The sequence below is a fragment of the Hippocampus zosterae genome, chromosome 12, assembly GCF_025434085.1.
Source record: "Hippocampus zosterae strain Florida chromosome 12, ASM2543408v3, whole genome shotgun sequence".
Classification (NCBI taxonomy): domain Eukaryota; kingdom Metazoa; phylum Chordata; class Actinopteri; order Syngnathiformes; family Syngnathidae; genus Hippocampus; species Hippocampus zosterae.
The window spans coordinates 18,242,651-18,259,774 of NC_067462.1; the positions used below are offsets into that span (position 1 = coordinate 18,242,651).

The 17,124-nt window shown below is 41.8% G+C and overlaps 1 protein-coding gene across 4 annotated transcripts in view; it reads right to left on the bottom strand.

The window, feature by feature from the left end:
- Positions 1-3,753: 3,753 nt before the first annotated feature.
- LOC127612048 (ribosomal RNA processing protein 1 homolog A-like) overlaps positions 3,754-17,124 on the bottom strand; it is a 37,373-nt gene continuing 24,002 nt past the window's right edge. For 3 of the 4 annotated variants that reach the window (XM_052083009.1, XM_052083010.1, XM_052083012.1), the window contains 9 exons: positions 15,866-16,026; positions 14,993-15,099; positions 14,717-14,814; positions 13,755-13,774; positions 13,546-13,662; positions 9,336-10,306; positions 9,095-9,238; positions 8,963-9,029; positions 3,754-4,155 (listed from right to left, as the gene is read on the bottom strand). In XM_052083009.1, coding sequence (XP_051938969.1) covers positions 3,941-4,155; positions 8,963-9,029; positions 9,095-9,238; positions 9,336-10,306; positions 13,546-13,662; positions 13,755-13,774; positions 14,717-14,814; positions 14,993-15,099; positions 15,866-16,026 — 1,900 coding nt within the window. In that variant the 3' untranslated portion in view covers positions 3,754-3,940. The remainder of the gene's footprint in view (positions 4,156-8,962; positions 9,030-9,094; positions 9,239-9,335; positions 10,307-13,545; positions 13,663-13,754; positions 13,775-14,716; positions 14,815-14,992; positions 15,100-15,865; positions 16,027-17,124) is intronic. The other variant, XM_052083011.1, reaches the window with a different exon arrangement.

A 17,124-nucleotide genomic window follows, 5' to 3' on the forward strand; every position in this document is an offset into this window, starting at 1 on the left:
AAAGAAAGCAAAAAGTAAAGACACAAATATCTAGCAATACATGTACCTACCATGATGTCATAAGAATTGAGCCAATCACAAATGACAACGTCCCCTCTGCCCACGACATCTTGGGCCTGCTGCTCACTTGTAGGCGTTACAGGTCAATCGGGATTCACAAAGCAATTCCGACATGCGAGTTTTGTGACACGTGACAAATTTCAACGCGTTACTTTGACAGGCCATACATTCTTCTCTTTGAAGGTATGAGGTCAGTTCGGTCAAAAAATGATTTTGCTATGTCGCTCAACATTTTAGCTCAGGTGTACCCGTTTGCTTGATGTACAATGAGTGCGCGGAGCCAGGGAGCAACAGAAGAAACAAAACGACAGTGTACTGCAGCGTCCTCATTTTCCTGTTATCTGCATTACAAATCAATGCAGTATATGACAGATGCGTCATGCCATCATACTATGCCTTTTCAGAATTGGTAACAAAGGGCAGGCTCGGTCAAACACTAGAAACCAATCCAGCTACAGTACCTGCCAGCAGTTTTGTCAAATTACAAGTAGCGACGTTACAAGTTTAACATTTGTTCGTGGCATGTGTGTGCAGGTAGTGTCATTGTTTTGTTTTTTATCTAAATAAGGATACAATGGAGGTATAACAATTTTATCGACAAATAATATTTATAGTGGCGGGTGGGCGCAAATCGTTTTCTTCTTACTAGGGGTATGGTGGGACGTAACAGAAAATCATTGAGAAACACCGACGTCGGGTATGCACCCAATACTTTATTTTAAAAATGAGCCACACATTTGTATTCATATCACCACAATGTATTTGAAATCCATGAAGACGTGATAGAACAGGGGTGCCCAAACATTTTGGATCGAAGATCTAGTTTTCGATCAACTAACCTCCCGGGATCAACCCTTACCGTCGCGCGCGCGCGCACGCACGCACACGCACACGCACGTGCACGCACGCTGAGAAACAGCCGGTTAACCATCGTAGCTCACACGTACCGTTTTAAAGTGCTTCCCTGGGCCCTCCTAGATTCCTATTCTTTGCTTGTGCCCTCGGTGAATTGTACAAGACGCAAAGATAGAGCGCAACAGCTCTGATCACAAGCTGCAATTGCAAACTGCTGAGCGCTAACAACTACCGGTGAGGTAATCACACGCCACCGTAAATGTAAGATTTACCTGCTTTATTTTATTTTTTTAAAAATGTGAAAATGAGACTGATAAGATGATTAGGGTGCAGTGTATATTAACACAAAAAATATATTACTAACATGTACGGAGACACACAAATGGTTGTTTTTTTTCTTCTCGACACTCCTCGGATCTACTTGGGACCTGTCTTAGATCTACCGGTAGATCAGGATCTACCTAATGGGCACCCCTGTGATAGAAACAATGATTAACTCTTTCATTCCACAAGACATACTTGTAGTCTTTTTAAAATTAGGCCCCGCCTACCAAGGACGTACTTGTACTCTAAATCTTTTTTTTTTTTTGCTGCAGAGGAGGGTCTGATGCAAACAATGAAAATACGCCGTTTGCATTGTAAATCATGTAAAAAAGTGCCCAGTAGGTGGCAGTGGTGCCTCACGTGCTTGAAATGTATGCTTTTACAAAAAGCTCTTTCTCCGTTTTTTGCCCAGGAATCGCCATTTTCATAAAACTTAGCCATTTTGTAATCCCGATTGCTGAAGAATGAAGAATAGAAACAATGTTTTTTTCTGCTGAAAGAAGAGAGTCCTAACTTTATTTTGGTAGACTCCATGTTTATATAGCATTATAACCAAATATTCTGTGGGCCTTGAATGATCAGTCAAAATCCAGTAAAATGCTGGGATTGAGGGCGTTGCTCCAGTGAAAATGGCTGGGATTTATTAGTAGCTTTAAGAAAGTTTGCACCAAAAAGAGCATTTAAACTTAACAATTTACTTTATCAACTGCTAAATTGGATTTGAACACAGTGACAACAGTAAATATAACCCTGATTAAATTAAATGACTGCTGCCATAACTCCATGAAGAAACTTGAAATTTAAAACCGACAAAAATATTTTGTTTCGTTTGCATTCATTTGTAAACAGTGGCGGGCCGTGCATTTCAACCTTCAGGAGCATTTAAAAACCAGTAAAACAAGTATGCATTCACAATTATGAGCAGGAAACTACATTTATAGATATTGTCAAAAATATAAAGATGATTTAAAAATACAAAATAAAATGCCACCCAAATTACGCTGTGATCTTAAACAAGTCTGTCCAATAAATTGCGCATTATCGCAGTTTCATATAAGACATTAACCAAACAATAACAAAACAAACTATTCTTTGAAAATAAAGTAAACAGATCATTTGCATTTTGAGAATATGCCACACAACCGCAAATAACTGACGATGTTGAGCAGCTGAGATCGAACGAACTTTAGTGCACGAAGCTGACCACAATGCGCCATTATAAATTGCAGGTGAGCAGATTTATTCGATACATTTTTGTAGCTTTGTCATTTTATTTCGTTACCATTAATTTAATACTAACGAAATAAAATACATTTACTCACCAATGTAGTGCCTGTTCACTGAGCGGCACATCTACGCGAGTGTCCCCAAACGTTTTTAAACTCACCGTCGTTTTTAAGTGCCCAGCCGTGCTCTGATGTTTCCGTGCTGCCTTGGTAAAACATCTTACATGGGTAAATCCAGTGTGGCTCCAAACACCAAATCGGTCCATTGCAAGCAATCGGCATTCCCAGCAGTACAATTTGCAGCATTTCTCACTGACCGTACCGAACGGGTACCGTTCATAATTGCTCGTCTGAAAATGACGGACAAACCCTTTTCATTGCTGGGACAGGCTAGCAAGCGCAGGAGTTGGGTGACCTCTTCGCACAATATCCAGCTTTTCGTGGAAGGTCCGTCTTGAAAATTGTGCGGAAAGTAGTTCTGCAACCAGATCAACGTCTTCTTCTTCGGACATTTTGGGTTAAAATGCAGTGATTGCTCCCTCTAGCAGGCGCTAATCCAATCACGGAACACGCACATCCAGTCTCGACGTAAACCCTTCTAGCTGGCCCCGGTGCGCAGAGTCGTGATCTGATTGGCTATTGCAACCTGACTATGCCCGTTCATTTACAGCACACAGTGGCCTGCTCTGTTTAATCTGTAGGCCCCGAGCAAGTTTAATTTACCTGGCAACACACGCTAGCTGAAATATGATTGGTTAAAATCTCTACCATAATAAATAATTTATCCAGTGCCTTTCACTGTTATTTAAAATAACATTATTGAAAGCCACTCGATTAAGTGAAATAATGACGTAAAGAATACAGGGAACAATTTTGTTTATATATTTATGAAAATAAAACATGAATTACATTTGTTATTGTCAGGGATGGCAATGACTAGTGATGAAAAAGCGGAAAGAGGCGTGGGCTGGACGGGCGACCAATCATCAAGTAAGACATCATACACATCCAATCTTAGGGCTGCTTACAATCAGAAGATGGAAAGACTGATCGGGAGAGCTCGTGAAAACTCGACGATAAGGTACCTGACCACCCCCCTAAAATTTTCTCAACGGATTTGGACGATTCACAGAAATGATCCGAGGAAAATTGCCATTCCTGTATTGTATGAATGTTTAGGCCAGCAGAGAAGGCCTTGCTGGCCCTGAGGGTCCGCCACTGTTTGTAAAAGAAAAAGTAAAAACCTATAACCTTAAGCCTGAATTGACTTGAGACCAACTTCGCCATGTCAAATCAACATGGTCCATTTCAGGATCGCCAAGTTTTCATTCAAAACTTCTTTTTAAAGTCACAAAATGCTATGACCATAATTAGAACAGGGGATATGTGAGAAAACTGCAGTTACAATTTGATGTTGAAGAAACAAAAACAAAATAAGTTTACATTTGTATCTACAGTATTCTAAGTTTAGGGTTTCAAAAAAAGTCAGATGCAACAGGTCGTCTTTTCGGCGTGCTTTTTGGAGTACTGAAAGCCCTCTTTCTGTTGGCATTGGGAGTCTTGATGTTGGTGGAGAGTGCCATGGGAGAAGACTTTAAAACCCCAGATTTGGGTTTTTGTTGTGGGTCAAAGGGCACCTTAGACGACCCCTCTGGACTTAGTAACAGGCTGCGATCATTCTTCTTGAACTCTGCAACATGACAACAAGAAACACCTTTTTTCTCGACTCATACAAAGGCATAGGTGGTCTCATCCTGACCATCCGCCATGACGTGCGTGGATTCTGTTAATTCAACGGACTCACTTTCTATTACAAGAAACATACCGTATTTTCACGACTATAAGGCGCCATTAAGTCTTACATTTTCTCCAAAATGGACAGGACGCCTATCGGTGCGGAGCGTCCTTTATATGCGCTGAGTTCCAAAATCTGACAGCCGACACGCTGTTTATATAGAGAAAAGGCGGAAGTGACTGTGGCCAGGCATGCGGGAAAGAAGTCGGCCAATCAGAGAAGGGTGGGCGTGTATATATATACATATATGGAGAGGGAGAGAGAGAGAGAGGGAGAGAGAGGACAGGCAAGCTAGTCCGCCAATGGTGAAGGGTGGGCGTGTAAGTGGAAGGCTAAAGGGACGCCTCAAGTCAGTACCAACACTTGTATAGAGTGAGGCAATGTGCATTGTTGCAAAACAACTCCGGTTTTGGTTTCTAAGAACCCCTGAAAATAAATTCGACAAAAAGACACGCCTACGAAGCTCAGTTCAAACTTAAAGCCACCGGTTATGCTTTTGGCATGCGTGCCCATCTCACAGCAGCGGTGAAAAAAACAAGTCAAGCAAATGAACTCTGAGCTTGCCGTTATTCCCGGAGGCTTGACTAAAGAACTCCAACCGCTGGACATTGGCATCAACCGGGCGTTCAAAGTAAAGTTGCGAACGGCATGGGAACAATGGATGATCGGTGGCAAACACAACTTTACAAAGAGTGAGAGGCAGCGCTTGGCGAGTTACGCCACAATACGCAACAACGAGAGGGAACGCGGCGTTTTTGATGGATTACGGTACTTGCACAATTGTTCAATTCTTTCTACACACACACGCGCTGCCACCATGTTTCGCTCTGTTCTTTACTTTCAAATGTGGGAAAGCTTCACACGAGAGAAATGTTGACTTTGCTGTTGGTACTCCTTCTTTCCGCTCGGCAACGCGTAGCAACTCACACTAGCATGTGATGCATTCAATGACAACTGAGATGTGCAGTCCTCTGCTTCTGATACAGAGGATGAGGACTTTGATGGATTTCTGGGTGATGATTGATCGAAAAACGTGAGAACATTGTACGATGGCTAAATAAAATTCACCCGAACTCAGTTCTGCTTTTGTTGTCTTTTTAAAAACGTGTTTTTAGCTTATCTGTATGTCTTGGCATGCTACCGTATGCTTCAAGCTAACGTGTTAGAGTGCGCGCATGCATGCATGCCGTATGTTTAAGCTGGCGTATGTTTTACCACTGTAAAACTGCGGCCATTAGTACGGTGCGTCCTGTGTATGTGTAAAATACAGAAATGTCACCCATTAATGAGACTGCGGTCATTAGTACGGTGCGTTGAATAGTCGTGAAAATACGGTACTTTAAAAGTTAAGATTTCCAATAAAACTGTGACTATGATCATGTTAAAGCATTCATTTATTACAACTTGCATGTGAGAATAATGGACTCATAGCTTGCATCTTGGAGTCACTATTGTTTGAGACACTCAAATTATTTCAAGCGCTCTATGGTCAAAGTCCACCTGTGCTGCAATAGCACGCGGTAGTGTCCACCGTTTGAAAAAATTTAGTTTTTATAACTTTATTAGTTCTGTCTTTTGAGGTGCTACCATCTTGAATATACTTCTTCCCTTCTCCTGCTTTGTGAATGAAAATCACCTTGTCTTTTTAATGTGTCCAGCCTGTAGTCGGTAGATGACATTAAGTTCTGTGTACGTTTTGCGGACAACTGTAACCTTTAAATCATTTTAAAGTCTAATTAAAAGTTTTTTAAAAAACTGCACAATTATCGCAATGAGTTACGTGCTCGGCCAATGATCGTTCATTAAAGTGCGCGACAATCACAACACAGATCCACTCGCTCATCAATGCTGAGACGAATCGCATAACTGAAGGTACATAACTAGAGGCACATTTCCGAAAAATATTTTATGCTAAGTTGAAAGTTCATAAAAGGGGTGTTTCTTAATGATGTTCCACTCTTTGTTTTACAATATACAAAGAAAGCAACTACTCTGACAGATTTTCTTTTATTGGCGCTGGGTCTGGAAAGAATCCAACAGTATAAATAAACCAAAGAAAGCATCATCAAATGTTCAGCTCAAAATACTTGTGACTTGTGATCTTTATTTTGCCAAGTACTCTGCTTTTTAGTGAAGAACTGAAAAATGGAAGATTTGGTGATTTGGGATTTTTAATAAATTGTGTTAAACCGGGAGTCGGCAAACGCGGCTCTTTAGTGCTGTCCTCGTGGCTCCTGGAGCTTTTTCAAAAATGTTTGAAAATGGAAAAAAGATGGGCTAAGGAAATGTTTTGTTTTAGTATGGTTTCTATAGGAGGACAAACATGACAAACATTCTTGACGCTTACAATGCTGTAAAGATGTGTATAATAAATATTCAATTTCAACATTTCTGTCAACGAGGATTTCTGTCATAACCTGCGACACACGTTTCTATTAGCAGGGCAGGATGCCAGGCAGGTGGCTGTTGTTAAAAAAATGAAATAAACGAAATAAAAAAATTAAACAGCATTTCATGTACAATTCACCAAGGGTACTGGCAAATAATGGGAATGTGGAGAAGCATTTTAAAAGGGTACACGTCAGCTACGATCGTTAACATGCTGCAAAAGTGCGTCCCCTTGCCTCGATCATTTGAAGGACCGTTATTGCTATTGCTCACTATGGCACGCGCGTGTAAGTGGGTGCATATTGCGCATGTGCGGTAACGTGTCGATCGCGGGAGGTTGGTTGATCGAAGAATAGATCTTCCGTCAAAAAAGTCTGGGCACCCTTTCTCTACAGGATGCGTTGCAGGGAAAATATTTCATCATTCAGGCTCACTGTGTGTTTGTAGCCAAGTTACTCATTTTGATAGTAGGCTAATATAGATACAGTGGGATAAATACTGTAAGTATTTAGTCAACCACCAATTGTGCAAGTTCTCCTACTTGAAAAGATTAGAGAGGCCTGTATTTGTCAACTTGTGTAAAGCTCAACCATGAGAGACAGAATGTGGGGAAAAACCCCCAGAAAAGTACATTGATTTTTAAAGAATTTATTTGCAAATCATGGTGGAAATTCTTACTGGTATTTGGTCAATACCAAAAGTTAATCTCAATACTTTGTTATGTACCCTTTGTTGGCAATAATGGAGGCCAAACGTTTTCTGTAACTCTTCACAAGCTTTTCACACACTTGTTGGTATTTGAGCATCTTGAGCAGTGATGTTTTGGGGCTGTCGTTGGGCAACACGGACTTTCAACTCCCTCCACAGATTTTCTATGGGGTTGAGGTCTGGAGCCTAGCTAGGCCACTCCAGGACCTTGAAATGCTAATTACGAAGGCCACTCCTTTGTTGCCCTGGCTGTGTGTTTGGGATCATTATCATGCTGAAAGACCCAGCCACGTCTCATCTTCAATGCCCTTGCTGATGGAAGGAGATTTTCACTCAAAATCTCTCGATTCATGGCCCCATTCATTCTTTCCTTTACACAGATCAGTCGTCCTGGTCCCTTTGCAGAAAACCAGCCCCAAAGCATGATGTTTCCACCCCCGTGCTTCACAGCGAGTATGGTGTTCTTCGGATGCAATTCATTATTCTTTCTCCTCCAAACACGAGAACCTGTGTTCTACCAAAAAGTTCTATTTTGGTTTCATCTGACCATAACACATTCTCCCAGTCCTCTTCTGGAGCATCCAAATGCTCTCTAGCGAACCGCAGACGGGCCTGGACGTGTACTGGCTTCAGCAGGGGGACACGTCTGGCAATGCAGGAATTGAGTCCCTGGCGGCGCATTGTGTTACTGAGTGTAGCCTTTGTTACTGTACAGCTCTCTGTAGGTCATTCACTAGGTCCCTCCGTGTGGTTCTGGCTTTTTGCTCATCGTTCTTGTTATCATTTTGACACCACGGGGTGAGATCTTGCATGGAGCCCCAGATCGAGGGAGATTATGAGTGGTCTTGTATGTCTTCCATTTTCAAATAATTGCTCCCACGGTTGATTTAGTTACACCAAGCGTTTAGCTATTGCAGATTCAGTCTTCCCAGCCTGGTGCAGGTCTACAATTTTGTCTCTGGTGTCCTTCGACAGCTCTTTGGTCTTGGCCATAGTGGAGTTTGGAGTGTGACTGACTGAGGTTGTAGACAGGTGTCTTTTATACCAATAATGAGTTAAAACGGGCACCATTAATACAGGTCATACTGTGGAGAATACAGTGGAGCCTCGTTTGCGCTCATTAGAAGTTAGACCTCTTTGATAGCCAAAAATCTTGCTTCTTTGTAGCTGACCAAATACTTATTTTCCACCATAATTTGCAATTAATTGTTTAAAAATCAAACAATGTAATTTTCCGAGTTTTTCTCCCCACATTCTGTCTCTTATGGTTGAGCTTTACCCATGTTGACAATTACAGACAAATACTCTCTAATTTTTTCAAGGAGAACTTGCACAATTGGTGGTTGACTAAATACTTATTTGCCCCACTGTAAAAAAGTGGGGCAAATAAGCACAGCATGTGTTACCGTCATTGTAAAGCTGATATAAGGTTTTTAATTTTTTGCGGCTCCAGGCAAATTCGTTTTTTGGTCCAATGTGACACTTTCAACATTTTGGGTTGCCGACCCATGTTAAACTAACGAGCCCAGTGGAGTATTCAAAAATGCGGCATAGTGCCGGGTCCTCAAAATAGACCTAAACATATTGACATTGAACATTGTCTTACCAGCTGTTTTATTATTCTTCAGATGGAATGTCACCTTCTTGCTGTCTGATGTGGGAGTTTGATCAATCTGTGGAGGGAAAAACAGAATCAACAGAAAGAATGTAATGTAATTTTTTATACACATCTAAATACCTTCTTGCCAAAGATTTGAGTTGTGCATTTTTCCTTGGTCCTGAAGAAGAGCGGTGTTGGAACTTTGACGTTTCGCTGAAATGTGACCAAGTCATTTGACAATGTCTTTGGCTTGGCTTTTGGGGTAGCTGAACCATTAAATGCCTGGAGAGGAGAAGCATTGTGAAATAGCCACGGGAAAGTGATTTAAAACAGAGTTCACAGATGAATCTGAAAACGCATGCCCTCATTTCATACTCACTTTTGACTTCTTGACACCCAGTGCTATTTCTGCAGTGTCATTGGGTGGTGTGGCAGGCTCAAACTCATCCGCTTCAAACTCAAACACCACAGGGATCTTTCTTTTCTTCTTATTTGGCTTCCCCGAGGAATCGGATGCCTCATCGCCCACCTCGGGCTTCCTTTCCGAGCTGCTCACCTCTTTCACCTTTGCACATTTTCGTTTGTTTTTCTTCTTCGATGGAGTTCCCATTTGATTGTCACATGCAAATTCATTTTCAACGTTCGTACTTGGATTTGCAATCAGTACGTTCTCAGATTTATTATTTTTCCTCTTGCACTCATCCGAGGTGGTGGTATCAGTTAAACCCTGAGGTTGGAGAGCCGTGCCAATAGGAGCAGAATTATCACAAGGTACCGACAGAGAATCTAACGGGATTTTCGGTGAACAAGCTGCAAATGCTTTGACCTTTTCAGCCTTCAGACCTTTCTTTTTTGTCTTGGTGGTATTTGAGGCCCGGAGCTCGGTTTCATTCGATATGATCTCACAGGGAACTGGAATCGCCATGCTGCCAGCTTGTGACTCAAGCTTAACACTGTTCTTTAAGGGGCTCTCATGCTCGCCGATCACTGCAGTTGTGCCGGCCTCCTGCATCGTCTCGTGATTCTCTAATTTTTCTTCACACTCCGATGTTGGCCTCTTTTTTTTCTTTTTTGACTTTTTGTTGCTTGTGCAAGAATTGAGGTTGCTGCCTTTATCTGAGGCAGAAACAGACGATTCTTTTTTGGCCATATCTTCAGACTTGCTTTGATTGGGTGCCTCAGTGTCCTCCCCATTCAATATTCTGGCATTTAAATTAGCACCTAAACAGCCATCATGAGACGCCTTCTTTTTTTTCCTTGGCTTGGTGATATCTTTGTCAGTAAGATCTGTTGGCTTCATATCATCGTTGTCGGAGTCATCATCTTGCTTGAGTTGCATTTTTTTCTTCCCTGAAGGAGAAACAACACAAAGAGTGACTTTAAATAAATGATGACAACTCTAAGACAGTAAGTAGTGTAGTATTAGTGGTATTTTGTGCTCGGTGCTCACAATTTATACTACATTCCATCTCATAATCGACAGAACTCCATTTTTCATTGTCGGGAAAGTTAGCATTTCTATGCTCTGCGAAACGCTTGCTCGCTTTTGAGAGTAGATGTTCCCTGCTTCAGTGAAGATCCAGTCCGAAGGGGCGCAGGTTGAAGGTTTGCACAGAATAAATTTTGCTACCCTTAATAGCGTGAGGAAATGTTTCTCATTTTCATGCCACCATTTGAAAGTATCATCCTTTTGAGAGACTGGAGCCTCTGCAAAGTACATCTGGATTTCTTTGAACACTATAGGGGTGTTCACACGGCACACATTTGCATCGGTGCTGCACAGATGTATTTTGTTGCGATACATCTTACACTGGTGTAAATTTTGTGGAGTGTTCACACGTATAAAGCTGCTTACTAAAGATAAGCGTGTTAACCCCGGTGCAACCCCACTTGCGTTCACATGGCAGTTTCTGCGGTCGTGCAATACGTAATAATACGGAAATAAAACCTGTGCATGCGTAAGGTGTTCTTCCTTTTCCCCACCTTGTTTGTGACATATCGAAAAACCATGGTTTATGCTTCTCCAGACAAATCAACGCTGTGGTCTATCAGACACCGTAAAAGGATGAGAGAGAGAAAGGAAAGAAGTGCAAAATACCCAGGATGCAATTGAGAAACGCTGACGTCGGGTAGCATTTACTCAGGAGTAAATAAATTATAAATTTGTTCCGGTTTAAGCTGTTTTCAGGGGCTACACCGGGATAACTTTGTACGTGTGAACGCTCTATGGGGGCAGCCCCGGTGCTACACCGGAGTAAATGTTGCCGTGTGAACACCCCTGATGATGAGGTGATAAAAGAAATCAGTGTCACCACATTTCCTATTCAGTTATAACATCGCTGTCACAATGTTGGAATCGCACACAGTGCGATACGTGCTGAAAATGCTGAAAACGCTCTTGACGTCTATGTTGAAATGTTCCCAAACTTTCAATGTTTGATGACGGATAGCCATGATAGCATTAGCATACTACAGTTGTTCATTCCATCTGGTAGGAGTAAGCATAGCTATTCCAGTGACATCACGGCTGGCCCGCTTAAACGCAACTGCCATGTGCGTCGACGACTTAAATTACTTGTCGATGCTTTTGGTCGTCGATGTCATCATAATGAATCAACTAATCTAGGCATAACATGCATGCATGCATGCATGCACGCACGCGCGCACCCACACACCCACAATTAAGGGACGTTTAAATGCTTATTACTTACTACATGAGGAAACATTGAGCCATCTTATTGCTCTATATTGCCCCTGACACATACTGTGCGGATTACCGTATTTTCACGACTATAAGGCGTCATTAAAAGTCTTAAATTTTCTCCAAAATGGACAGGACGCCTTATGATGCGGAGCGTCTTGTGTATGCGCTGAGTTCCAAAACCTGACTGACAGCCGACACGCTGTTTATATAGAGAAAAGGCGGAAGTGACTGTGGACAGGCATGCGGCAGTTATAGACGTTCTATAACTCGGTGGTGGCCTCGGCCATCCATTATGGCATTGTCTGCTGGTCAGGCAGCATCTCAGCCCGGGACAGAAAGAGACTGGAGCGACTGGTCAGGAAGGCCAGTTCTGTCCTGGGTTGCTCCCTTGACACTCTGGAGGAGGTGGGCAACAGAAGGATGCTAACTAAGCTAAAAGCTATGATGGCCAGTCCCTCCCACCCCCTCCAGCCCGCCCTGACAGCACTTGGTAGCTCCTTCAGCCAGAGACTGTTACACCCGCGCTGCAAGAAGGAGAGATACCGACGCTCGTTCCTACGGACTGCTGTCAGGCTGATGAATAATAAATAACAATCATAATAATAATAATAATTAAATGATGTGAAGGAAAATTGTAAATAGTACTGCGATTTATCCATTTTGTGTTCATATTGCATTTAATTGAAAGATGTTTGTTGTTGTTTTTTTTTCTCTTTCTTCTTTCTACATACATTCTTGCTGCTGGAGGCTGTAAATTTCCCCGGTGTGGGACGAATAAAAGATATCTTATCTTAAAGTCGACCAATCAGTGACGGGTGGGCGTGTATATATACATATATGGAGAGAGAGAAAAGGCAGACGTGAGTGAGGACAGGCATGCGGCGAAGAAGTCCGCCAATGAGTGAAGGGTGGGCGTGTAAGTGGGCGGTTTTGGTTTCTAAGAACCTCTGAAAATAAATTCTACAAAGAGACACGCCTCCAAAGCTCAGTTCAAACTTCAAGCCATTGGTTATGCTTTTGGCATGCGTGCCCATCTCACAGCAGCGGTGAAAAACCAAGTCAAGCAAATGAACTCTGAGCGTGCCGTTATTCCCGGAGGCTTGACTAAAGAACTCCAACCGCTGGACATCGGCATCAAGCGGGCGTTAAAAGTAAAGTTGCGACCGGGCGTACAAAGTAAAGTTGCGAACAACATGGGAACAATGGATGATCGATGGCAAACACAACTTTACAAAGAGTGAGAGGCAGCGCTGGGCGAGTTACGCCACAATTTGTGACTGGATTGTGGCTGCTTGGACAAACGTGTCTGCTTGCACTGTTGTTCGAGTTTTTGGCAAAGCCGGCATCATTTCTGTGGAGCCACATGGCAATGAGAGTGACTCTGACAATGAGAGGGAACGCAGCGTTTTATATGAATTACCGGTACTTGCACAATTGTTCAATTCTGATACAGAGGATGAGGACTTTAATGGATTTCTGGGTGATGATTGATCGAAAAACGTGAGTACATTGTAAAATGGCTAAATAAAATACTACAGAACTCAGTTTTGCTTCCGTTGCCTTTTTAAAAACGTGTTTTTAGCTTGTATCTGTATGTCTTGGAATGCTACCGTATGCTTCAAGCTAACGTGTTTTTAGCGTGCGCGCATGCATGCCGTATATTTAAGCTGGTGTATGTTTTACCACTTTAAAACTGCGCCCAATAATACAGTGCGTTTTGTCTATGTGTAAAATACAGAAATAGCACCCCCATTAATGAGACTGCGCCCAACCATACGGTGTGCCGAATGGTCGTGAAAATACGGTAGTCTAGATAGACTTCCTTTTCTACGCATCTTGACCATTTTAAAGATGCTCATTTTGAAGTGAGAAAGAGGTCCTTTACGATTCTTAGCTGTTTCCTTTGCATTCTTTCCACGCTTCATCTTCTTTCTGCTGGCAAACATTTCATCATCCTCATCTGTAGAGACTTCCTCTGGATAGCCATCTTGAGGAAATAGACCTAACCGAAAAAAAAGGCAGAGGATGAGTCACATAACACAAATAAACAAGAAAGACATTGTGTCGTATCAGGCAATTTAAAAATAACAATACCTTCACTGAGATCCTGCAGCCTGCCATGAAAGAGAGAGAAAGTATGTTGAAAGACAAGAGGTCTGATAATGCATATCATAAACTACATTCGACTGGCGTAAAAATCACTCTTTTCCCAATCTGCTGAACAACTCTCTGATCCACTGAAATTTTAAGACACTGGCCAAAAATAGGATCCACTGGAGAGTTCCCAGGCGAAAACCACTGTTGACCAAAAAGAACACAAAGGCTCATCTCACATTTGCCAAAAGACATCAAGATGATCCTCAAAACCTTTGGAAAAAACATTCTGTCGACCGATGAATCAAAAATTGAATTTGTGCGGCCTGTTACATTTGGGGTAGAAATGATAGCATTTGATTAATAAAACATGGTGTTGCCAATGTGATGGTCTGGGGCTGCTTTTCTATCTGAGGACAAGGTCAATTTGCTGTGATTGATGGGACAATGAATTCTGCTGTCTACTAGAAAATCCTGAAGGATGATGTCCGACCATCAGTTTAGTTTGCACCCTCAAACTCAAGCACTCTTGGATCATGCAGAAAGACAACTAACCGTAACACAACAGCAAGTCCATCTCTGAACGGCTCAAAAAACAAAAGAAAATAAAGTAAGATTTTGCAGTGGTCAAGTCAAAGTCCGGATTTGAATCCAATAGAGATGCTGTGGCGTGACCTCAAAAGGGAAACTCTCCAATGTGGCATAGTTGAATTAAATCTGCCAAAGTGGGCCAAAATTCCTCCATAGCGTCAAAGACTGACCACAAATTATCGCAAATGCTTGATTTCAGTTATTGCTGCCAAGGGCGTCACAACCCATTACTAGCTTCAAGGGGCAATTACTTCTTCCACATAAGGACAGGAAGGTTTGGCTTTTCTTTTTGCCATATTTAAATCACACGGACCACAACAACAGATACAGTATGATACTTTCAAAACTGTCTGAGGGGCTACAAAACTTACACTTTGATGATTTTGTAGAGCCTCTCTCTATTGTGGCTGGGTGTGCTACTTCGAATTGACACCTCTAAGAGCTTGTCAGCAAGAGCTGCATAGTCAAACTGTAAAATAGATGTTTCATTAGAAGGGGGAAAGCAGAACATGGTATTTATCAAGAGCTCTGACTAAAGTGGTGCAGTGTAGCATATGTCTTTCCAATGAAAACCCAAGTATCCCAAAATATGTGTTCATTCTTGGAAAAACAACAACATGCATTTAGGATAAAAATACAATACTAACCTGTAGAACTGGTGCTGTATTATCATCATCATCATCATCATCAAATTGTAACTCTGTGTCGGAGTCTCCTGATTCATGAGCACCCTGTTTCAAGTATGATTTACTGCCTGAAAACAAAATAACCAGCAAATAATGTCTTCCTGGCATAAAAATTCAATTCAATTCAGTCATTTATCTACAAAATTATGTAACATTCATGGAGTTCTTTTTAAAACACTGTAGCATTCATGATTTGCAATCAATAACTTACACAAAAACAGGTTGTTGTGTGCTATATAAATAGTGATTCTGAACGGAAACTCAAAGTTTGGGGAATATTTTTTTTTTGGTCAGATTGCACTTAATGTTGCGTACTATATAGCAGTGGTCCCAAACACTTGCCCGTGGGCCTTTTGGTACTGAGCTGAACGATCGCTTGTGTGGCGCTTTCTCCAAAGCTATGGAAAGAAATCAAGCCTGCTGTTGGCCATGTGCAAGGTACATTCTCAAAAACGGGCATGACGACAATCCAGTTGAATCAGCTGAACAAGTATTACTGAAGTGATGATGTGGAAAGCATGTTAATGCCAGCGGATTTGCACATCCTGCCCACCTAAAGATGAGCGGTTTAGTCGCTATGACCTAGCAATGCGGCCACCAAAATATCAAACACCGTATGTAGGATGGATTCGTTCATCCATCCATCCGTCCATTTTGCAAAGTGCTAACTTCAAAATCATTACGTTGACACTTTGAAAGGAAAATCAACTCAAAAATGTTCTTTAAAACAATATGCATTATGCAGCCTCATTAGTCTAAACATGGTATTACGATTAATATTGTGTTTGTGGAAAAATTAAACAACAAACTCTTCCCATTTTTGTGAAAATGTACCGTTAATCTGCTTCACGGGGTCCTCTTCATCATCAGAGGACTGGCCTGAATCAGAGGACTCTGCTTCTTTCAGCTCCCTCATCAGATCCTCAATGGCATAGGGAGCCTGGTCAATAATTGTGTTGAAGATGCTGTTGCAGATCGCTCGGAAAAGTGTCCGACTGGTGAGACGGTCAATTAAAGAGAATGGTCGATCAGTGGATGGCAAATATTACAAAGCAAGCAGGAAGCTTCAGATCAAGACAGAATTTCGCTGCCATTCATCAGTGACGCTCCTAAAACTAGTATGATCAATAAAGGATGTGTTGCCTGTAATATTACACGACCAGGACGCCAGCCAAATCCTCTTGAACACTGACATCCAAATTGGAGATATTTTGCTTTGGTGACGTTATTCAATGTTAAGGTCAAAAGTTGTATGATTGTCTGGCAAATTAGATGAATACACTTTCAAGCCATTGAAATGAAAACATATTCAAAGGCCCGATAATTCTACCACATTTGAAGTAAACATATTCCGCTGGGTTATGGGGTATTCAAGACTGACAAAACGTTTTCATATACGTAAAATTATTGTTACCCCTCTGTTAATGAAAGAATAACCCTCAGTGATCACAGAAATAACTTCAATCTGACCAAAGTACAGTCAAACCCCGGCTTTCGGATTTCGACCAGAAAATTTGAGATTTTTACACCTCAGGTTAGAACTGAAAACCGGTTTTCGACCAAACTGAGCACACCCGAATACGCCACTTGACTCCTTTCGGGTTTCTTACACGAGCAAGTGACGCTTACACGTTTGACGTTCACAAAAATACCGTATTTTCACGACTATTCGACGCATCGTACTAATGGCCGCAGTCTCATTAATGGGTGACATTTCTGTATTTTACACATACACAGGACGCATCGTACTAATGGCCGCAGTTTTACAGTGGTAAAACATACGCCAGCTTAAACATACGGCATGCATGCGCGCACTCCAACACGTTAGCTTGAAGCATACGGTGGCATGCCAAGACATACAGATAAGATAAAAACACGTTTTTAAAAAGGCAACGAAAGCAGAACTGAGTTCGGGTGTATTTTATTTAGCCATCGTACAATGTTCTCACGTTTTTCGATCAATCATCACCCAGAAATCCATCTAAGTCCTCATCCTCTGTATCAGAAGCAGAGGACTGCACATCTCAGTTGTCATTGAATGCATCACATGCTAGTGTGAGTTGCTAGGCATTGCCGAGCGGAAAGAAGGAGTA